Below are 23,789 nucleotides of genomic sequence, written 5' to 3' on the forward strand. Positions count from 1 at the left end.
GGCAGTTATATATATAAAGCACTTAGTCCAGCAACTGGCAAAATGGAAGTGCTGGATCAACAATGTGTGCTACCACTATTGTTGTGCTTATTGATATTAACATAATTCTCCTGACACGGACATGGATATACTTCGGCATTTTTTTTTTTTTTTTTTCCAGACAGAGTCTTACTCTGTTGCCCAGGCTGGAGTGCAGTGGCGCGATCTCAGCTCACTGCAACCTCCATCTCTGGGGTTCAAGTGATTCTCTGGCCCCAGCCTCCCGAGTAGCTGGTATTACAGGCTTGTGCCACCATGCCTGGCTAATTTTTGTATTTTTAGTAAAGGTGGGATTTCACCATATTGGCCAGGCTAGTCTTGAACTCCTGACCTCAAGTGATCCACCTGCCTCGGCCTTCCAAGATGCTAGACATGAGCCACCGCACCCGGCCAGCATTTTTTCTTAGATAAAGCTTTCTCTTTCTTTCTGGCTTTAAGTAGCTCTAGAGTCAGAAAGATCGGGATTGAATTTCCTGCCCTGCTTTTTATGTTCCTCAACCCCAAATTTTCAAATTCAATTTAATTTCTAAATTGATATATAATAGATGTACACATTTTGTGGGTACATATGATGATTTAATACATTCATATAATTTATGAAGATCAAGTCAGTGTAATTGGGATATCCATCACCTTTAATATTTGTCTTTATGCTAGAACATTTGAGTTATTCTCTTCTAGCTATTTTGAAATATACAATAGATGATTATAAACGATAATCACCCTACCAATCTGTCAAACTGTTTCTATGTATCCATTAATCAACCTCTTTTCATCTCCCGCCCCATCCCCCACCACCCCGCACTTTCCTGTCCTCTGGAAACTGCCAGTCTATTCTCTATCTTCATGAGATCCACTTTTTTTTTTTTTTTTTAAGCTCCGACATATGAGTGAGAACATCCTGCTCTGCTTTTTGTAGGCTGTGGGATCTTGGGCAAGTTTATTTGACTTTTCTTCCCCTTAGTTTCCTCATCTGTGAAATGCAGTCAGGTATAGTGCTTACCTCCAAGGGTTGTTGTGAATAAGATAATGGAAATAAAGAACTTAGCACTGTGCCTGGCATCCAGAAGGCACTCAATAAATGGTGGCTGTGCTGCTCATGGTGAAGGTAATATAGATTGAGCATCCCTAATCTGAAAATCCAAAATCCAAAATCTTCTAAAATTAGAAACTTTTGGAGTCCTGACATGACACTCAAAGGACATGCTCATTGGAATATTTCAGATTTTTGGATTAGGGATGCTCAACCAGTAAGTACATATAATATTCCCAAATTAAAATAAATCTGAAATCTGAAATGCTTCTGGTCCCAAGCATTTCAGATAAGGGATACTCAACCTATAGTGGTAGTAATGGTAAATAACTACCACCACCACTGTTACCCTTGGGATAGAGGGATCAATGCATTCAAGTGCCTACATTTTTTTGCATAGCTAACCAAAATGTTGGTAGAGGCAGCAGTTGCTGTTCCTGAAGGGACAGCAAGGCAATTGTTCTGGGCTTCACAGACAGTGTCTGGGGCTTTAAAACAAAGTTGTTTATGGAGGTATGACTGAAAATGATTCAGTAGCGCATAATTCTCAGCAAAGAAGTTCTGTTTATTTTTGCCAATCCTTTTCTGCCCAAGAACCTTAAAGAAAAAAATATGTATTTCTAAATGAACCCTGTATTTCTAAGGCTCAATTTTGGTTGATCACCCATGACTTATTGTCCACAAGCTTTGTCAGCAGCATCTGGGTACAAAGATGTAAAGTCTCTGTTCTTTTTTACCAAAGTGATCTTCATTCTCAGTGGATGTCATCTCACTCTTCTTGAGCCTCTCAGTGAGTATAGGACTGATTTGATGGCTAGAATATAGATATACAGGGACAACGGGTTCTCAGGCATGTGATATTAGGGTAGGTGGAGTTGTATGGGGAGTATAGAGATATTATCAAATGGAAATTTAAAAACCGGGTAGTCCTGATAGTTCTGGAGATGAACCTGTTCGCTGAGGGAGGGATATCAGCTGTTTCTTTTGGTTTCACTGTTTTTCTCTTTAGTAGTCTGTTGAAAGTAAAAAGAGAAAAAGGTCAGTTATTGTAAGTGAAGCCAAATGCCAGGTTTCCTGTCCTTCCCAGACCATTTCAGGGTAGAAGGGTATTGGCCAGTTTCCAACAGGGTATAAACTACACCCCACGAGGTGCCCATCCTCTGCCCTGGTGTCGTACTTTCTCTCACTCTTGTTCTCTCCCCTCTGCCCTTCATTTAAGTAGTATTAACTATAAGAACCAAAGGCTTCTTCACAGGAATTTTCCAGTAACATCTTTTCTGTGTCCCAGGAATCCATTCTTTTTTTTCGCCCTAAGTTCTGGAGTTATAGAAAGGAAAATGGATTTAAATTTTCAACAAAGATTTAGGGGTAGTTACTGATATCTAAAAAAAAAAACACTTCCTCTTCTACCACTTCCTTCCACTCTACTCTCTACTCTCATCCTCACCCCTTGTCCCCAGAGCAGTGTCTGTCTCCTTGTTAGTGGCCCAGGCCAAGTCCAAGCCCCTCCATGTAGGTGTAACAACCCAAAGCTCCAAGGTAGCCAGGGATATAAAAGGTCATGTCCCTTTCAGAGCTGAGATGACATTATAATATTGACAGTTAACAATCTTGGAGACTGGGGTCCTAAGGAATACTGAGAATGAGTGGCCAGTAACTACAGCCTTTAAGCCCTCATAGCTTTTTTTTTGTATTGGGAGAAATGATATCTGCTTATTATAAAAAAAAGAAAATTTCTTTTTTTTTTTTTGAGACGGAGTCCCCCTCTGTCTCCAGGCTGGAGTGCAGTGGCGCTATCTCAGCTCACTGCAAACTCCGCCTCCCGGGTTGAAGCGATTCTTCTGCTTCAGCCTCCCCAGTAGCTGGGACTACAGGTGCCTGCCACCACGCCCGGCTAATTTTTGTATTTTTAGTAGAGACGGGGTTTCACCATGTTGGCCAGGATGGTCTTGATCTCTTGACCTCGTGATCTGCCCCCCTCAGCCTCCCAAAGTGCTGGGATTACAGGCATGAGCCACTACGCCCGGTCAAAAAGAGAAAATTTATAATAAAAAATCCAAAGGAAAGGCATTTAGGCCTTTTACATCTCACAGTCACCTAGTATCTTTCGGTGATATTCCTCCAGGTATTTCTATATCTGTATATGTATTGTGCTATACGTGCTGTACTCTAACTTGCTATTTTCCCTAACAAAAATGCCAGGTTGTGGAAAACTTTCCATGTCAATAAATAGAAGTCCACATTAGCCTTTTTAATGTATGCATAGTATTCCATGGCATAGATGCATCCTAATTTATTTAGCCATTCTCCATTGTTGGACATATAGGCTGTTTCCCACTTTTAGTTATTGTACACAGTGCTGTGATTAAACATCCTTGAGGGTCTGTTTTTGGGTACTTGTGTAACTATCCTTGGAGATAGCTCAAGAATTGAGATTACTAGTTCATAGTGTATTCATGTTTTTAAAGTTCTTGATATATATAAAGTTCTTGTACTTCCACCACTGGAATCATAAACTTTAAGATAACCCTATAGCCATCTAAAGATCTTGTGTCAACCAGTGCTGGGGCATCATGCTGGACTACCAGAAGATGGTACCCAAGCACCCTTCCTGTACTTCTTCTATTTCTCTTCTCCTAATCACCAACTATAGAGTGAGGAAAGAATTTCAGGCTCAAAATTGGAATACTATTGTAGAAATTGTTAGGGAAGGCCTATGTAAATTTTCTTCTGTAGCCACTGATCCAGCATTACCTTCAAAAATATTGTCATCAACATATGGAGCTGGAGTCTATAAGTCACTCCTTCAGTTGTAGTGAAGCTTTGTAGTATTCTAAACTCTAGTTCTCCTAGAACATTCACCTTCTTTCATGGGTTCATCTAAAGCAAATGTTACTGACATATTCTTTTTAGGCCGTAATCTTGTACCTTCTTTCTGTACAACAAGAAGATGGGGGAGGGGATGGGGAAGTTAGTTGGTGTCCACGTGTTCAGGGATTGGTCACTGAGTATTAACATTTAAAGGGCCATTTACCTGTAGGATTGACTTTAGAGGCTTAGCTTCTGTTGAGCATTGTTCTAGATGCTGTCTTTTCTCCTTTGACATTCCTGTTCTGGTGGATAAGCTGGGGGAAGATGGAAAGGACAAGAGTAGTAGAAACAGACACACTTCAAGTTTCTTTATCTAATGCAGCTACTACCCCATCCCTGCCGTATGTCTTTGGGCAATGAAAGTGACAACAGAGCAGGAAGATGTTTAGGCCTTTTGCTCCTCAAAACTCTGATCACCTCCTATTTTCTTCTTCTTTTTCCTCTTTTCAACATTTCTGTCCTCTCCCATCATTCCTCATTATTGGGAGGATTGTAGAACTAGACGCTGAGAATCTGGAGTAGGTTCATGGCATTCATCCATAGAATAATGCCAGTAGGCTCTTTAAGGGGCTCATGTTCCTTTTCTCCTCCACATGGCAAATCAGAGATTAGAAACCCTGTTTTGGGGAGGCTGTAATGCTGATAGGTTGGCTTACCTTTATGAAAATCATTCCCCTCACATGACCACTCAAGTTATGCCAGGGATGGGGTGTACCTAACAATGTTGGAGTGTTGGTGGGCACTGCCCTAGCCTCATTTGAGCCAATGATATCAAGAGACTTGCTCAATGCCACCCAGAATCCAAGCATCTCCCAGAACTCCTCGCTCATGAGAAAGACTGATCCCTGTTGCTTTTCTTATCAGTAAATCTCATGGAGGCATCTCAGTACCTGTGTGATGAGCATCCTTCTCCAGAGCCTGTGTTATTCTTGGAGATTGAGATGCTCGAGGTAGGTGGTAGTTGGCAAGTATTAATGACAGCTAATAGCCAGCGCAGTCCTTCAACTATGGGCTGATGGTTTCTTCTTTCAAGGCTTCTGATGGCTGAACATGGCTCCTGTGACAGAAGAGAAGGATGCAGACCTGGAGCCTGGGACCCCTGGGGCCCACAGTACCAGTCACTCTCATTCAAAGAGTGGAGGAACACATAAGCTCTGCTATGCCTAGAGAGGCTCTGAGACTTCTAGGAGACACTCAGCATTCACATCTGAGAAGGCAAATGACAGACATAAAAAGCTGAGTTCCTTTAATAAAGTGGTTGTGGTGTCTTGGGTGTGTGACCTTGAGCAAGTCACATAGAGTCTCTGAGCCTTGGCTTTTTTATCCATAAAATGGGGATATTCATGTGTCCACTTTACAGAACTATTTTGAAGGAAGAATGCAATATTTGTTACCACCATCAAGTCAGGAATCACTATGGGTGTTGCCTGACAGGGAGAGACCTTGCCCCAAACCCAACATATGGGGCTGATTATAGAATGGGCCAAGGGCTGCATCTGCTGGGCTCCAGAGGAAGAGGGAAGGAAGGGGTTGACACTTACCACTCGGCATGGGCACTTATTCTCTTTCACTAGCTTCTTTAGAAGTAGATAGTCAATAATATCAGAAGGCATGAGGGCTTTCTTCTTGTCTTGTTTGTTTGCTAAGCTAAAACAGAGCATATGAGAGAGGGAGGAAAAAAGAGTGGAAGAGTGAAACCAAAATAGAAGCAAAAGGCGAGAAAAGGAGGGAAAGAGGAGGAGAACAAATTCTACTATAACTGCTACATATCCAGGAATTAAGTTTAAAGACATACCTAATGAGATGAGCTAGACATTTTTCTAGCCAACTCCCAATGAAGGAAAGTATAGCACAAATCATTTGAATCCACGATAGTCCCCCCAGGGCTCATTTCTCACTTCCCCTACATTATGCTATCGAGCTTTAATTAGAATTGCTAACTGGGCTATGAACAGATTTGGAGTTTTTACATCCTTTCCCAAACTCTGTTCATGCTCTAGTTGGGGTTGCTAATGAGGAATGAAAGAGGCATAAAGGGAGTTGGGGGCGGGGATGAGAATTGACTGGCCACCTGCATTATCACCCTGGAATAAGTGCTAGTTATGTAACTTTTGAGCAATCTGATCAGAGAGGAGGTCATTGGCATCGATTATACAAGATAGGGGTTCTCTGCTATCATGAGGTTTCAGGATCAGAGACCGAAACCAGAAAAGATAATAAGCAAATTCAGGAAGGTAGTCTTCAGGAAGAGTCAAGGGGTGGAGGTGGTGGATACCGCTTTTCATTTCCCTTTGATGCTTCCCTTCAAAATTACCTTTGTACAGTTAGGTAACATGTCCCCCATGGCAGTGTGTGGTAGAAAGTAGCTCTTGAGAACAGACCCCAGAGAATTGGGCCGCTTTACCTCACTGAGCCTAAGGGAACAGAAGGCCTAGCTGGGTGTGACAAAGGGACCACCCGACCCTTCATTTCTATACTTTTAAGGGTACAAATTGGGAAGCAGAAATAGGACATAAAGGCAGAATCTTACCGTAAGATGGGTTTCCCTGCCACTCTTTTATCAGACAGCAGATGTGTTAAGATGATCTTCACTTCCTGCATGCGTCTTATGTCACTGGAATCCAGGACGAAAACAAGCCCATGGGCCTGTGCATAGTAGTTTGGCCATGCTTCCTGACCCTTCAGATCTCCATTCAGGTCATAGATGGAAAGTTCATACTCATCTAACAAAAGTGTAGTCAGTTCCGATTTCATACAATGGTCTGTCTTACTGGGAAGTACTATGCATAGGGGAAAAGAGGAGAAGCAATCATTTAGATGGAAACTCCATACTCATCTAACAGGAGTAGAGTCAGTTCCGATTTCATACAGTTGTCTATCCTACTGGGAAGTACTATGCAGAGGGGAAGAGAGGAAAAGCAATCACAAAGTAGGGAAATATAGTTAGATCGAATAATTTGTTGAACCCTGACTAGAGCCTGCTCTGAGAAATCCCACTGAAGCATCCTGCCACCCTGCCCATACTTGGGTACTATCTTCCTAAATCATCGCTTTACCCATACTATCCTCTCCTGGCTCAGTAACCTTTAGTGAGTGTCCACTGCTTCCAGATATAATACAGACTCCTTCACCTCCTAACCTGCTAGACCTATCTCCTAGTGCTATAACCTGACGGGTGTCCACACTGTCGCTGGTACATACCAAATCTGTTCTTCCCTTGGCTCCTTTGCCCCTACTTCTCCCACTCTACATCAATGTCGTGCTTTCTCTTGCCCTGTGATTTTACAAGATGTCATTCTCTCTGCTTAGAACACTTCTACTCTTTGCTTAGTTAATGCCTATTTTTTAAAATGTCAATTTTGATCTTGTTTATTCTAGAGTTTTCCCACACACCACCAGCCATCTGGATAAGGTACCTTTCTTCTGAGTTTACCATTGTCATAGCACATATTACAGTGTTGTAAATTCTATGGTTTATTTATCTGGGTTATAAACTGCAACAGGACGGGAATCCTTTCAATTTTATTGAAATGTATTCACCATTATATCCATGATGCCAAGCACATTCATTATTGAATTAATCTGATAAATGAATGAATGAACAGGAGGTCCTTCTCTCCCACCCTTCAATACCCAGCTCAAGTACTGTTTAGGAAGACTTCTCTGGCCTGTCCACTTCGCACTTCTCTCTCTCTTGTTGAGCACAAGGTCTGTTGAGCTGGTCCTTCACCTCTTTTTGTGCTTGCTTTGTCTCTCCAACTAAAACATAAGCTATGTGAGGGAGGATGTTTGTATTACCATACACACAGTAAGTGTTCAATAAATGTTTATGGTGGTTGTTACTGTAGATGAAGGTATGAAGTTGTCTTCCACATATCTCTTCCAAGAAACCATGCTAGACTTAGAAACATTTTCCTTTGAAAAGCTATAGCCAGAACATAAAATCTCACAGGGAATTCCATACCTCATTCAGCTCCCATAGAAATGGAGTTGAAAACGGCAATCTTGGCTGGGCACGGTGGCTCGCGCCTGTAATCCCAGCACTTTGGGAGGCTGAGGTGGGTGGATCACCTGAGGTTAGGAGTTCAAGACCAGCCTGGCCACCCTGGCAAAACCACATGTCTAGTAAAATACAAAAAAAAAAAAAAAAAAACCCAGCCAGGTGTGGTGGCACATGCCTGTAATCCCATCTACTTGGGAGACTGAGGCAGGAGAATCGCTTGAGCCCTGGAGAAAGAGGTTGCGGTGAGCTGAGATCACGCCACTGCACTCCAGCATGGGGGACAAGAGTGAAACTCCATCTCAAAACAAACAAACAAACAAACAAACACAAACAAAAAGAATGAAAATGGAAAATGGCAGAGTTTATATGCATTCCAGTCTGTTGAACTGACCATTCTAGCCTAGCTCTCTTCCCACATTAGTAGCAAAATGACTTTATATATTCTCTACACCCATACCTGGGAGCACTAAGACTAGAATTCATAACTTCTTATTTGTAGTCTTAGATCTGCATGTGACATTTTCCATAGGATTGCCAAAATGAGTCATTAATGTGAAAAGTTAGTAATATGCTTTTGGGTCTTTGGAAATGAGAATACATATATATATATATGTGTATGTATATATTATTATTATGTTTAAATGTGATTTTCATAACATCTCTTCTGATTTCATGTTAGGCAATGAACTTTTAAATTATAGCTTTCAGATAAAATAATTTTCAGCCACAACTTTGATGTGATATTTGCTATATCTGTATTAGACTACTCAAAAATAATAAGTGGATCAGGGGCGGTGGCTCACACCTGTAATCCCAGCACTTTGGGAGGCCGAGGCAGGTGGATCACCTGAGGTCAGGAGTTCAAGACCAGCCTGGCCAACATGGTGAAACCCTGTCTCCACTAAAAATACAAAAATTAGCCGGGCGTGGTGACGGGCACCTGTAATCCCAGCTACTCGGGAGGCTGAAGCAGGAGAATCACTTGAACCCAGGAGGCAGAGGTTGCAGTGAGCTGAGATCTCACCATTGCACTTCAGCCTGGGCGACAGAGCGAGATGTCTGTCTCAAATAAAAAAAAAAAAAAAAAGTGACTAGGTTAAAACTGTAAAGGTAATATTAGAGTTTCCTTCATCGAGAAAAGATTTATATATTTTTTTGCCGTGTCAGAGAAAAAAATTTTTTTCCTTAGTTTTCTTTTTCTTTTTACTTGAAACCTTACCAGTTCCTTCAGTTAGTGCATTCTATTGTTGGTGAACCCTAGATGCTGTGAGCAGTTGTTCCCTGACAATTTACATTTATCTTATTTCCTCTATTAAGGTATAAACACTCTAAGGACAGGTACTGAGTCTGATTCATCTCTGTATCCCTAGTGGAGTGTTTCATAAAGCATGGTCTGGGCACCATACAATTGATAATTACGTAGGGGTGATTGTTAAAGCCTAGTCCAGACCAAATGAATCACAAACCTCTAGGCTTGGAACACAAGTATTTGCATGTTTAATGAACTCCCTATGGTTAACAAAATCCTGAGGTGATTCTTCTGCACTTTAAAGTTTGAGTACCACTACCCTAGAGAGCCATGAAACTCATGCCTGATTGTGTCTCAGCATCATCTGATGAGCTTATTAAGATACAGATTCCATGCTACACACCTGTAGTCCCAGCTACTTGGAAGACTGAGGTGGGAGGATCGCTTGAGCCTGGGCAATCAAGGCTGTAGTGAGCCATGATCACACCACTGTACCACTGCACTCTGGGTGACAGAGTGAGACTCTCTCAAAAAAAGAAAAAAAAAAAAAAAAAAAAAAAGGAAACTGTAGATTCCATAGGCTCTTCCCAGACCAAAGTTTTTGAATCTCCAGGTCCCCTCTCAGTAGGGTTGAAAGCTCTCCAGGTGATTCTGGTTACGGTTACTGGTTCTCAGTATTCGCTGTTCTCCATGATCACCTGTAGAGCATTGTATTTATTTATTTATTTATTTATTTATTTATTTATTTATTTATTTATTTTTAAGCCTGGAGTGCAGTGGCACCATCTCGGCTCACTACACCTTTTGCCTCCCAGGTTCAAGCAATCTCTTACCTCAGCCTCCTTTGTAGCTGAGATTACAGCCCCCCGCCACCACACCGAGTCAATTTTTGTATTTTTAGTAGAGACGGGGTTTCACCATGTTGGCCAGGCTGGTCTCGAACTCCTGACCTTGGGTGATCTGCCCACCTTGGCTTCCCAAAGTGCTGGGATTACAGACGTGAGCCACCACACCCAGCCACCCCCAGGCCTCGTTCTCTTAGGGTTTGAGTCCATAGATCTGGGGTGGGGCTGAAGCATCATGACTTTTTTAAAAAGCTCCCCAGGTGATTGAAATATATAGCCAGGTTTGAAAGGCACTAGTCTAAATGTCCTCATTTAGGGCACCTGCTTGTGCCAGTGGTTGGGTTTCTTCTTGCCTTACATGACCATGCCAGACAAAAGAGTTTTAGTGAATTGTGTCAATAATAATGACTTGGAGGAGGTGGCATAAGATGGCCAAATAGAATCCTTCAATGATGATCACCCCTGCAGGAACACCAAATTGAACAACTATTCACATGAAAGCACCTTCATAAGCATCAAAAATCAGGTAAGCGATCATAGTACCTGATTATAACATCTGTATTTTTTTCTTTTTTTGAGACAGGGTCTCACTCTTGTCGCCTGTGCTGGAGTGCAGTGGCTCAGTCTCAGCTCACTGCAGCCTTGACATCCTAGACTCAAGTGATCCTCCCACCTTAGCCTCCTGAGTCACTGGGATTACAGGCATGTGTCACCATACCTGGCTAATTTTTGTATTATTATTATTTTTTTTGTAGACAGTTTTGGCATGTTGCCCAGGCTGGTCTTGAACTCCTGGGCTCAAGCAATCTGCCTGCCCTGGCCTTCCAAAGTGCTGGGATTACAGGCATGAGCCCCCGCACCCCACCTTGGTTATAACATCATGTCAAGGAAAGAGGCACTGAAGAGGGTAGGAAAGACAGTCTTGAATCACCAGTACCACCCTTTCCTCATCCCCTGGCAGCACCACATGGCACAGAGAGAGAATCTGTGCTTGAAAGAGAGAGTGCAGTGATTGTAGGACTTTGGATTGGAACTCAGTCCTGCCCTGTCACAGCAGGAAACTACATAGGGCAGAATTTGCCTAGCACTTATGGAGGAAGCATTTAGACCAGCCCTAGCCAGAGGGAAATTGCCCATTCCAACAGTTGGAACCTGAGTTCCAGCAAGCCCTGCCACCATGGCCTGAAGTGCTCTGGGGTGCTAAACAAATTTGAAAGGCAGTCCAGGCCACAAGGACTGCAGTTCCTGGACAAGTCCTGGTACTGTGATGGGCTTGGAGCCAAGGACTTAGGGGGCATGCAACCTAGTGAGTCACCAGCCAGAGTGACCAAGGGAAGTGTTTGTGTCACCCCTCCCCCCAGTGCCAGGCAGCACAGCTTGCAGCTCCAGGAGGAGAGGGAAGAGTAAAGAGAACATTGTCTTACAACTTGAATACCAGCTCAGCCACAGGAAAATAAAGTACCAAGCAGAGTCCTGAGGCCCCCATTTCAGGCCATGGCTCCCCGATGACATTTCTAGACCCATCCTGGGCCAGAAGGGAACCCAGTGCCCAGAAGGGAAGGACCCAGTCTTGACAGGATTCACCACCACCTGACTAAAGAGCCCTTAGGCCTGAGTAAACATCCCAAGCAAGTGCCAGGCAGCAGTCACCATGGGCCTTGGGCAAGACCTGGTATTGTGCTGGCTTCAGGTGTGACCCAGCACATTTTCAGCGGTGGTGGCCATCAGGAGAGACTCCTGCTTGAGGAAAGGAGAGAGAAGAGTAAAAAGGACTTTGTCTTGCAACTTCACTACTAGCTCAGCCACAGTGAAATACAGCACCAAGCAGACTCCTAAAGTCCCTGATTCCAGGCCTTAGCTCCTGGAGGGCATTTCTAGACTCATCTTGGGCCAGAAAGGAAAACGCTGCCCTGAAGAGAGAGACCCAGGCCTGGCAGGACTCACTGCCTGCTGACTAAAGAGCTCAGGCCTTGAATAAACATTGGTGGTAGTCAGGCTATAGTCACTATGGGCTTGGGGCTGTGATGGCCAATTCTGCTTGAGGAAAGGAGAGAGGAATATAGAGAGGACTTTGTCTTGCAACCTGGGTACTTGCTCAGCCCCAGTAAAATAAAGCACCAAGCAGATTTCTAAAGCCCCTGACCCCAGGCCCTAGCTCCTGGTGGCATTTCTAGACCCACCCTGGGCCAGAAAGGAACCTGCTGCACCCTTTCCTGGCAGGATTCATCAGCTACTGACTGAAGTGCCCTTGGACCTTGAATAAATATCAGGGATAACCAGGAAATAGTTGCCACAGGCCTTGGGTGAGACCCAGTACTGTTGGCTTCATGTGTGACTCAGCACAGTCTCAGTGGTGGTGGCCACAGGAGTGTTTGTATCACCCCTTCCCCAACTCCAGGCAGCTCAGCACAGAGAGAGAGACTCCATTTGCTTGGGAGAAGGTAAGGGAAAAGAACAAGAGACTTTGCCTGGTAAACCAGGGAATTCTCTCAGATCTCACCCAAGACCACCAAAATGGTACCTCTACAGCTTTACAAGAGTCACAGCATTACTAGGCTTAGGGTGTCCCCTAATGCATATACAGCTTCAGTGACCAAAGATTTGATCACAACACTCAATTCCCTTTGAGTCCTTCTCAAGAAGGATGGGTAAAAACAACTCCAGTCTGCATAGATTAAATACCTAACTTTTCAATGCCCAGACATTGATGAGCATCAATAAACATCAAGACCATCCAGGAAAAATGACCTCACCAAAAGAGCTAAATAAGGCACCAGTAACATATTATGGAGTGACAGAGATAAGTGACCTTTCAGACAGATAATTCAAAATAGTTTTGAGGAAGATCAATGAAATCCAAGATAACACAAAGAAGGAATTCAGAATCTATCGGATAAGTTTAACAAAGATTGAAATAAGAGAGAGTGGCATGATATACTTAAAGTATATCAAGGAAAAAAACTTTTATCCAGAATATTATGTCCAGCAAAATTATCCTTCAAACATGAAGGAGAAATAAAGTATTTCCCAGACAAACAAAAGCTGAGGGATTTTTGTCAACACCAGACCTCTCCTCCAAGAAATGCTAAAGGGAGTACTTCAACCTGAAAGAAAAGGATGTTAATGAGCAATAAGAAATCACCTGAAGGTATAAAACCCACTGGTAACAGCAGCTCACACAGACAAATACAGAGTATTGTTATAATACTGTAATTGTGGTGTGTAAACTACTCATAGCTTCAGTACAAAGAATAAAAGATGAACCTATCAAAAGTAACAACTACAGCAACTTTTAAAGACAGTATAATAAGATATAAATAGAAACAACAGAAAGTTACAAAGCAGAGGGGATGAAGTTAAAGTATACAATTAACATTAGTTTTCTCTTTGCTTGTTTTTGCAGTCACATTTTTTCATCAGTTTAAAATAATGGGGTCTCCAGGGGGCAGTGGGTGAATATTTTAAAAAATGGGTTATAAGATGTTATTTGCAAGCCCCATGGTAACTTCAAATCAAAAAACCTACAACAGATAGACAAAAAATATAAAGCAATACATCAAAACATACTACGAGAGAAAATCACTTTCACAAAAAGGAAGATAGGAAGGAAGAAGGAAAAGACCTCAAAATAACCAGAAAGCAAATAACAAAGTGTCAGTAGTAAGTCCTTATTAATAATAACATTGAATATAAATGGACTAAACTCTCCAATCAAAAGACATAGGGTGGCTGAGTGGATTAAAACAAAAACAAAAACAAAAACATGATCTGTTTCCTACAAGAAACACACTTCATCTATTAAGACACATACAGACTGAAAGGGATAGAAAATTATATTCTATACAAATGGAAACCCAAAAGAGCGGGAGTAGCTATACTTCAGACAAAACGGATTTCAAGACAAAAGCTATAAAAAGAGACCAAGAATGTCATATAATGATAAGGGGTTCAATTCAGCAAGTGTATATAACAATTATATATGCACTGAGCACTGGAGCACCCAGATATACAAAGCAAATATTATTAGAGCTAAAGAGAGAGAGATAGACCCCAATACAGTAATAATTGGAGATTTCAGCACCCCACTTTCAGCATTGCACAGATTATCCAGATCAATAATGAAACACTGTACCTAATCTGCACTATAGAGCAAATGGACCTCATAGATATTTACAGAACGTTTCATCCAATGAATGCAGGATATACATTCTTCTCCTCAGCATATTGATCATTCTGGCAAGGCTGTGGAGAAAGAGGGACCCTCATACACTGTTGGTGAGAACATAAATTATGTTCCACTATGAAAGTTCCTCAAAAAACTAAACATACAACTACCATGTGATGCAGCAATCCACCTGCTGTGTATATATCCAAAAGAAAGGAAATCAGTATGTCGAAGAGATATCTGGTGTCCCATGTTTATTGCAGCACTGTTCACAATAGCCCAGATTTGGAAGCAACCTAAGTGTCCATCAACAGATGACTGGATGAAGAAAATGTGGTACTTATACACAATGGAGTACTATTCAGCCATAAAAAAGAATAAAATATTGTCATTTGCAGCAACACGGACAGAACAAGTACATGATGTTAACTTAAATAAGCCAGGCACCGAAAGATAAATTTCATATGTTCTCACTCATTTGTGGAAGCCCTAGAGTAAAATAATTGAACTCATGGAGATAAAGAGTAGAAGAACACAGCCGGGTGTGGTGGTTCATGCCTATAATCCCAGCACTTCAGGAGGCCGAGGCAGGCAGATCACCTGAGATCAGGAGTTCCAGACCAGCCTGGCCAACATGGTGAGACCTCGTCTCTAATAAAAATACAAAAATAAGCCAGGTGTGGTGGCACATGCCTGTAACCCTGGCTACTCGGGAGGCTGAGGTAGGAGAACTGCTTGAACCCAGGAGGTGGAGGTCGCAGTGAGCTGAGATTGTGCCACTGCAGTCCAGTCTGAGCAATAGAGCGAGACTCTGTCTCAAAAAAAAAAAAAAAAAAAAAAAAAAAAGAGAGAGAGTAGAAGTATAGTTACTAGAGGGTGGAAAGGGTAGTGAGGGGAGGGAATGGGATGGTTAATGGGTACAAAAATATAGTTAAGATCTAGTATTTGATAGCACAACAGAGTGATTATAGTCAGCAATAATTTGTTGTACATTTAGAATAACTGAGGGAGTACAACTGGAATGTTTGTAACACAAATAAATGGTGAATGCTTGAGGTGATAGATATCCCATTTACCCTGATTTGATTATTACACATTGTATGCCTATATCAACGTATCTCACATATCTCATATATACACCTACAATGTACCCATACAAATTTAACAAATTTTTAAAAATGTCTTGTGTGCCAAAATATTTTATAGCTGGTGTCTTCAAGTGTTCACAGTATTACTTGCAGACGGGCATTTCCTTCCTAGGCAATTATCTGTTCTTGGCAATCAGCTTAAAAACATTCGCAGCAGCTGGGCGCGGTGGTTTAAGCCTGTAATCCCGCCACTTTGGGAGGCCGAGGCGGGTGGATCACCTGAGGTCAGGAGTTTGAGACCAGCCTGACCAACATGGTGAGACCCTGTCTCTACTAAATGCAAAAAGTTAGCTGGGCATGGTGGCACATACCTGTAATCCCAGCTACTTGGCGGCTGAGGCAGGAGAATCGCTTGAATCCAGGAGGCTGAGGTTGCAGTGAGCTGAGATTGCTCCATTGCACTCCAGCCTGGGCAACAAGAGTGAAACTCCGTCTCAAAAAACAAACAACAACAGCAACAACAACAACAAAACATTTGCAGGGACAAGGGAGGTAAATTATTCGATTTTGGGCACAGAGTAACCTACTAGATTGATTCTGATGGTCCTGCATAGACAGAGGTGGCCTGAGACATTCTTCAGAATGTGATATCAGTGCCCATTAAAAAATTATCTGTAAATGTAGTCACAACCAATAGATTTATGAATAATCCCCCAGGTATTCACTGAGAACAAGGCAAGTTATGCAGTAACAAAATAAATAGATTTTAGGCAGTGTCCTCTAGGAATTAAAATGGGAAACAGACAGTATTCTCACAGGCAAAATAGCATACCGGTAATTGCAGGTGAGTGCTTCCAAAAGCTGGCTGGCCATCAGAAACCCCTGAGGAGTTCTTAAAATATGGATTCCTAGGGCCCACCCAGACAAAAGGGAATCCAGGGATGAGGTTGAGTTGGGGCTCTAGAAAATTATCCCCACTTTTTTCAATAATCTTGTGATTTTTGCTGGCTCCTGGATTTTTCCTGCTGCTATTTACCTTCTTAAACATTTCTGCCTATCAGAGAATCGGGAGAAGCAAGGAGTTAAGTTTGTTTCCTACAAGGGGGGATACAAAGTTGAACCCATTGGCTAAAATGTGAGGCTTGGAGCTGCTAATGGGGCAGAGGAAGTTGTTACAGAAAATGGCAACATGTTGTCGGGCGCAGTGGCTCACACCTGTAATTCCAGCACTTCGGGAGGCTGAGGCAGGAGGATTGCTTGAGGCCAGGAGTTCCAGACCAGCCTGGCCAACATGGTGAAACCCCATCTCTACTAAAATCCAAAAAAATTAGCCAGGTGTGGTGGTGCATACCTGTAATCCCAGCTACTCGGGAGGCTGAGGCATGTGAATCGCTTGAACCTGGGAGGCGGAGGTTGCAGTGAACTGAGATCACACCACTGCACTCCAGCCTGGGCAACAGAGTGAGACTCTGTCTCGGAGAAAAACAAACAAACAAACAAACAAAGAAAATGGCAACATGTTGTCTCAGGTGAATGGTGAAATGGGGGAGAACATCCATTCCATGAATATTTATTGAATACCTACCTCAAAATGCTAAAAGACCACAGGCTAAAGATACGGAGAGGAAAAAATCCATTATTTCCCTCAAGAGGCTCACAATTTAGGGGATGGACTTGCAATTGCCTGATGATGTAATAAGTGCATGCCAGAGCAATGCATGGAAGAGTGGGAGCTGAGGCAGGAGGGCACTGATAGGGAGGGCTTTCCTGAGGTCAAGCTGGGCTGTGACTTGAGGCTTTTGATTTAGCAGGTAGATAATGGTGGAGGCAAAATGCTAGCTAGTGGGATAACATGTACAGAACTAGAAAAGGGGGATGGCAAGTCATTTGTTGTGGCTGTATCAGAGGGCATGTGCAGAGAGCATGGGAAATGAAGTTGGAGGAGGACTCAGGGACCAGCTCATAGAAGGCTTTGTGTGCTGCTAAGAAACGTAAGTTTTATCTTGAAGATAATGGCATTGAACAGTTTTGAGCAGGGAAGTGCCATCATCAGACTTTTGTATTAAGTCCTTCTGGTAGCTATGTGGATTGAATACTAGGGGAACAACTGGAGATGACAAGATCAGCCAGAAAGCTCCTGCTGTAGTTCAAGGAAATTGATGAGCACTTCAGGTAGGTCAGTGGCGGAGGAGTCAGGTTAGCCTTTTTTGGCATCAGGGATGCCAGGTTAGATAAAACTCAACCACGTCATCATACTACTTCACTTATTCAGTAAACATGGATGGAGGGCATCCTGTGACAGACAGTGCTGGCTTCTTTGATTGGTCCTTAGTAAGTAGTATAGTACCTTTCTGAAATTCTGTATAACTGTTTCTTGAAATGTCAAGATACTGAACTAGAGACCTGGTATTAAACTTGCACATATCAGAACTGACAACATTTCTCAAGCTCCAACTCTCTATATTAGCTGTCACAGAATTTCATGTTATTAAACTTCTTTATCATCCCACACTTGTCTCTCTTATCTAGACCAAATTCCACTTTAATTGAGCCCTGAAACTAGACATCATTTCAAACATGCTGTCCTTCATAATTAACTGCAATGATTTACATAGTTTGAACTTATGCATACTGACCCTATGAAAGGACTTTCAATTAGGATAGCTTGTAAAGGGAGCAGGTGACAGACATTACATAAACAGGCTGTTTATGTAATGTGGAGAAGGGAGGGAGGGAGGGAGAGAGAGAGAGTGTTGGAAGGTGTTTATGCGCAAAATAAAAAGGGAAACTGAGGGCCATGAAGTAATGCTAGGAAGGAATGATTATTTCACAGGATTCTGGGGTCCATGGGAGACCCACACCAGTATCTAATGCTCTCAGTTCCTTACATTTTTGGAATGCCCCACAAGAATAGTTTTGCCTGAGTTGTTCAAGCCAATGATAGGGATGGTCACATTCCTAGAAATGAAAAAGAAAAATGAGGCAAAGTCTTAAAACAGTTAGATTTTAGGCTAAACAGAGAGTTATACTCTTCCTTATTGTTTGGGATTCTGCCTGCAGTAATCTCAATGCATGTACCATAAAAGGCCCAGCCAAAGCAGTAGAAGGTGGTATGGGAGCCCCTCACCAAAGCCCCCAAGGATGCTTTTCTTCCCTGATTCACTTAACCTTGTACAATTGGCCATCCCTCCTCAACCCTGCTCCCAATCTTACAAACAACTGCTTAATCACTTCAACTAACAATATATATTATGAAGATTTGTACCTTGAGGGACTATGGGCAGATTTGTGGGAGGAAATAGTGGAATAGGCCTAGGGAAATAATTGTAATATTACCTTCGTGTCTCTTCTGTTGTCTTTAGCCAAGAGCAGCAGGAGGTCAAAAGCCGGAACATAATTCATCTTAGTTCTTAAATATTAAGAGAAGAAAGAAAATAAGAAATAAGTTCCATTATAAACACCGAGCCTTTAGTCAGCTTATGACTAAACAGGTGTTGATAAACAGAAAGCCTGGGATTGTTAGAAGTCTATTACTTCATTCTATCCAACTGTGTCTATAAATGTCGTAGAAGGAGGGACTGGTTATTCTCAACTGCAGTGATAAGTTCTGTGCTAATGAGTAGCTTTCTTCAAAATGGGGTGATTTCTTAGTATAGCAGCCTACACAGACATAATCAGATGTGGCCTATCCCTTCAGCCATAGTTCATCCTTGTTAAGAATATCTTTATTCAACCTTGTGGAGGTTGGGATGATGCCTAAGAGAAGAACCAACTTAGGCTTCCAGAAGGAACTATCGGGAGACCTGTTCCAAGTACCAATAATGTCTCTTCTTCAAAGATGTGGGCATTGGTGACCCACTATTAGAGATTTTTTTACAATTTTTGGAGCTATCGGGGACCTTAGAGATAATCTATTCTAATGGATTTCAAACATTAATCCAGGTGTCCCATCCTCAAAGATTGCCAGGGAGCTGCATAAGCTTCCCAGATGATGTCAATGCACAGCTGGATTTACAAGTGAATGCCTGAGTAAAAAGGATAATTTAGGCAATCACTTCAAGGTTCATCCATGGAAAGCAGATTGTTTCCACTTTTTAGCTCTTATGAATAATGCTGCTATAAACATTTGTATATAAGTTTTTGTGTGGACATGTTTTCTCTTGGGTATATACCTAGGAGTATTACTGCTAGGTTATATAATAAATCTATATTTAACCTCTTGAGGAACTGCCAGACTGTTTTGCAAAATGGCTACAACATCTTACATTCCCACAAGTAATGCTTGTTTTTTTGTTTACAGCTATCGTAGTGGGTGTGAGGTAGGTATTTCATTGTGGTTTTAATTTATATTTCCCTAGTGACTAATTACGGTTGACCGTTGAACAGCATGGGTTTGAACTGCATGAGTCTACTTATACCAGGCTTTTTTTTTTTTTTTCCAACCAAATGAGGATATTTGTGAATGTGAAACCATGTATATGCAGGGCTGACTTTTCATATACATGGGTTTCATAGTGCCAACTACAGGATTTGAGAATGCACAGATTTTGGTATATGAGGGGGTCCAGAAGCCCATTTCCCCCAAGTTTACTGAGGAACAACTATATATTGAAGCCCAGAATTGGAGGAAGCCCTGGCTGGGTTAGCAAAGTACTTCAATTGATGCTTAGATGGGCCTTGCTTAGCTATCTGATGAGCACAGTTTATGTGCTAGCTTATTAAGGGATAATTTATCAGGGTTCTGCAGAGTCATCCAGTCATTTACTCTTCTGGAGAGTTGCCATTCCAAAATACTCACATTTCATAGCATTTCTTATAGCACAGCTCACGCCCTAGGAGATCATTAGGTTTCCCATAAAGACGTCCTGGAGAATGGCTCTGGCTTATGCCAGACAAAAGAGAAACCTTATATATGGCCTGTGATCAAAACCAGCCTTACTCCAGTTTTGCACATGAAGCTGATATGACCAGGAGCCTGCAACATCAGAGCCTAATTGTCTGGGTTCCATGATAGCCATCTCCCTTGCAGAAGAGGCCAGTAACTGCTTCATGTCTATTTCCTAATAATTGGCAGAGCCTTCTAACTTGATGTCAGGCTCTCTGTGTTTGTCAGTGCCACCAAGAAGTGTCAAATTGGCATCACACAAGTTCTTCCTTTATAAGGAAGGGTAGGTAGGATAACTCAACTGGGAAAACGATTGAATTAGGGATTACTGGTCTGATCCTTTATTTCTAGTGCCTCTTCTGGGTAACCTGAAGTGAAATCATCTCAACTAAACCTATCATTTCCAAATTTCTTTTCTTATCTGTAAAATGAAGATAATGACATATTTTGCTTACCATGAGGTGGTTATTTATCTGATAAGTTGATTCTTTTTGGATGGAAGACATAAGATATGCAGAGTAATAGGAAGATGCATTGAGCTTTCTAGCCTTCTTGTCAGATTAACACAGCTCAGGTTGTCCACTTACAAAAGCTATGGCAATGTCCTAATAATTGTTGTCAAGGTACTAACATGTCTATGGCAACCACTACCTGGTTCATAGCAACCAAACTCATATCTCCTTACCTTGTATGATTATAGATAATTACTAAAGGAACTTTTAGTCATCATAGTTTTTATTCATTTTACAAAATATTTATATAGAATTTACTGTGTGCCAGGGCTCATTAAAGCACTTTATACACATTAATTCATTTAATCCTTACTACAACATGACAAAGTAGGGGCTATCATTCCTACTTTTCAGAGATGAAGTTGTTCACAAAGGGGTTACATAACTTGCCGAAGATTACCTAGCTAATAAATGGTAAAGCCAGAATTCAAACCTAGGCATTCTGGCTTCAGAGTTGTATTAGGTCAAAGGTCTTGCAGACCTCAGGTACCAGAGAAACTGCCTCTGCTCTGGGTATCTCTTCTAGCCAAACTGTATCATACTTAGTGAACTTTTTATAAAACACTTTATTTTTCAGAATGGTTTTAGGCATACAGAAAAATTGCTAAGACAGTACAGTGAGTAACCATCCCCAACACCCAGTTTCCCTCATTGTTAACATCTTATGATGCTGCATTTGTTACAATTAATGAACCAGTATTAATACATTGTTATTGACTAAAGTCCATACTTCATTCAGATTTCCTTAGTTTTTAACTTAAGCTTCTCAGATTTTGTTTTGTTTTGTTTTTTAGAGACAAGGTCTGGCTTTGTGGCCCAGGCTAGAGTGTAGTAGTGTGATCATAGCTAACTGCAGCCTCAAACTCCTGGGCTCAAGCAATCCTCCTGCTTCAGCTGCCCAAGTACCTAGGACTGCAGGCATGCACCACCATGCTTGGCTAATTTATTTTTTGTTCTTTTTAGAGAAGGGTCTTGCTATATTGCCCAGGCTGGTCTCAAACTCCTGGCCTCAAGTGATCCTCCCACCGTGGCCTCCCAAAGGGGTGGAATTATAGGCATGAGATACCACATCCAGCCACTGTGTTTGTCTTTGATGACCTTGACAGGAGTGTTCATCAGGTATTTTGTAGAATACCCCTAACTTGGTGTTTATCTGATGTTTTTCTCATGATTAGACTGAAGTTACGCGTTCTTGGGAGGAAGGCCACAGAGGTAACATGCCATCCTCATCACATCATATCAAGGATACATGCTGTCAACGTGACTTATCACTGATGATGGTAACCTTGATCACCTGGCCTAGGCAGTGTTTGTCGGATTTCTCCACTATAAAGATACTCCCCCTACTTTCTATCCTGTACTCTTTAGAAGGAAATCAGTATGCATTAGCCACACTTATAGAATGGGGATTTATCCTCCACCTCCTTGAGGTGGAGTATCTACAAAAGTTGCTTGGAATTCTTCTGTATGGGGGAGGGGGTCTGTCTATTCTTATGCTTTTGTTTATTAAATCATTTATTTATACAGTATGGGCTCACATATATTTATTTTATACTCTGATTATAATCCATACCACTTTATTTTCTTGTTCAAATTGTTCCAACTTTGGCCTGGGGAGCTCTTTCAGTTGATTCTTCTCTCTGACATACTTTCTTTTTTTTTTTTTGAGATGGAGTCTCGCTCTGTCGCCCAGGCTGGAGTGCAGTGGCGCGATCTGGGCTCACTGCAAGCTCCGCCTCCCGGGTTCCCGCCATTCTCCTGCCTCAGCCTCCCGAGTAGCTGGGACTGTAGGTGCCCGCCACCTCGCCCGGCTAGTTTTTTTGTATTTTTTTGTAGAGACGGGGTTTCACCGTGTTCGCCAGGATGGTCTTGATCTCCTGACCTCGTGATCCGCCCGTCTTGGCCTCCCAAAGTGCTGGGATTACAGGCTTGAGCCACCGCGCCCGGCCAGACGTACTTTCATCATTGTAGGTTTTTTAAAATTTTTATTACTTTTTTTGAGACGGAGTCTCGCTCTCTCGCCCAGCCTGGAGTGCAGTGGTGCAATCTCGGACCACTGCAACCTCTGCCTCCCGGGTTCAGGTAATTCTACTGTCTCAGCCTCCCGAGTAGCTGGGACTACAGGCACACACCACCATGCCTGGCTAATTATTGTATTTTTAGTAGAGATAGGGTTTCACCGTGATGGCCAGGCTGGTCTCGAACTCCTGACCTCAGGTGATCCACCCACCTTGGCCTCCCAAAGTGCTCAGATTACAGGTGTTAGCCACTGCACCCAACCCACATGCTTACTCTTAATTTTAAATTTTGAATTGGATCACAGACCAGGCCTTCAGCTAGGGTGACTTATGTACCTATTTGACCAGAACAGACTTGATGTGTGTTTTCCCCCAAGCCCATGGCCAAACTTGTATCCTAGCCTGTTTTCTTTCTTGCTTGCTTTTTTTTTTTTGAGATCAAGTTTTGCTCTTGTCACCCAGGCTGAAGTGCAATGGCGTGATCTTGGCTCACTGCAACCTCTGCCTCCCAGGTTCAAGCGATTCTCCTGCTTCAGCTTTCTGAGTAGCTGGGATTACAGGCATGTGCCACCACGCCTGGCTAATTTTTTTTTTTTTTTTAGTAGAAATGGGGTTTCGCCATGTTGACCAGGCTGATCTTGAACTCCTGACCTCAGGTGATCTGTCCCCCCGGCCCGGCCTCCCAAAGTACTGAGATTACAGGGGTGAGCCACTGCGCCCGGCCTCCTGGCCTGTTTTCTTATGGTGTCTGGGCTAAGAATGGTTTTTACATTCTTAAAGGGTTAAAAAGAAAAAGAATATGTGACGGAGACTGTATGTGGACTCTAAAACCTAAAATATTTACTATCTGGCCATTTTTAGGAAAAATTTGCCAACCTCCATACCAGAATCATTACTAATAGTGCCTCCTTTCATTCACAAAAGTGTCCAGGCTTGGATGATATTCTGTATGAACACTTATTTTTATCTGAATGAGGCACTTTACAGCCCTTTGAAAGTTCTCAGCTGAAGGCTTTTCTAAATATGTAGATTGATTTTTGGCCAACTGGAGGTTGCATTTTCCCCTTCTTTTCTCCATACT

The 23,789-nt window shown here is 42.2% G+C and overlaps 2 protein-coding genes across 3 annotated transcripts in view; one reads left to right on the plus strand and one right to left on the minus strand.

The window, feature by feature from the left end:
- The window catches only part of TRMT2B (tRNA methyltransferase 2 homolog B), a 109,646-nt gene that overhangs the window by 61,837 nt on the left and 24,020 nt on the right, over positions 1-23,789 (plus strand). The gene's annotated exons all lie outside the window — the stretch shown is intronic.
- ARL13A (ADP ribosylation factor like GTPase 13A) lies at positions 1,617-20,735 on the minus strand. 2 transcript variants are annotated; one of them, XR_002729756.2, is made up of 9 exons: positions 20,634-20,735; positions 18,630-18,702; positions 18,182-18,251; positions 6,474-6,723; positions 5,485-5,590; positions 4,834-5,000; positions 4,107-4,197; positions 3,827-4,007; positions 1,617-1,886 (listed from the first exon to the last, which is right to left on the minus strand). XR_002729756.2 is itself a non-coding variant. In XM_023202870.2 (8 exons), exons 2-8 carry the CDS (start codon positions 18,693-18,695, stop codon positions 1,860-1,862), a joined length of 777 nt encoding a protein of 258 aa, XP_023058638.1. In that variant the 5' UTR covers positions 18,696-18,702; positions 20,634-20,735; the 3' UTR covers positions 1,617-1,859. The 2 variants fall into 2 exon arrangements, 1 of the variants encoding a protein (XP_023058638.1); XM_023202870.2 differs by lacking the exon at positions 3,827-4,007.

The sequence above is a fragment of the Piliocolobus tephrosceles genome, chromosome 12, assembly GCF_002776525.5.
Source record: "Piliocolobus tephrosceles isolate RC106 chromosome 12, ASM277652v3, whole genome shotgun sequence".
Taxonomy (NCBI): Eukaryota; Metazoa; Chordata; class Mammalia; order Primates; family Cercopithecidae; genus Piliocolobus; species Piliocolobus tephrosceles.

Coding starts and splice junctions, on each gene's coding strand:
- ARL13A (XM_023202870.2), bottom strand. CDS start 18,695: ATGAATTATGTTCCGGCTTTTGACCTCCTGCTGCTCTTGGCTAAAGAC. Junction 18,252..18,629: donor ACAACAGAAGAGACACGAAG/GTAATATTACAA, acceptor TTTCATTTCTAG/GAATGTGACCATCCCTATCA. Junction 1,887..4,106: donor CTCTAAAGTCAATCCTACAG/GTAAATGGCCCT, acceptor TCTATATTCTAG/CCATCAAATCAGTCCTATAC.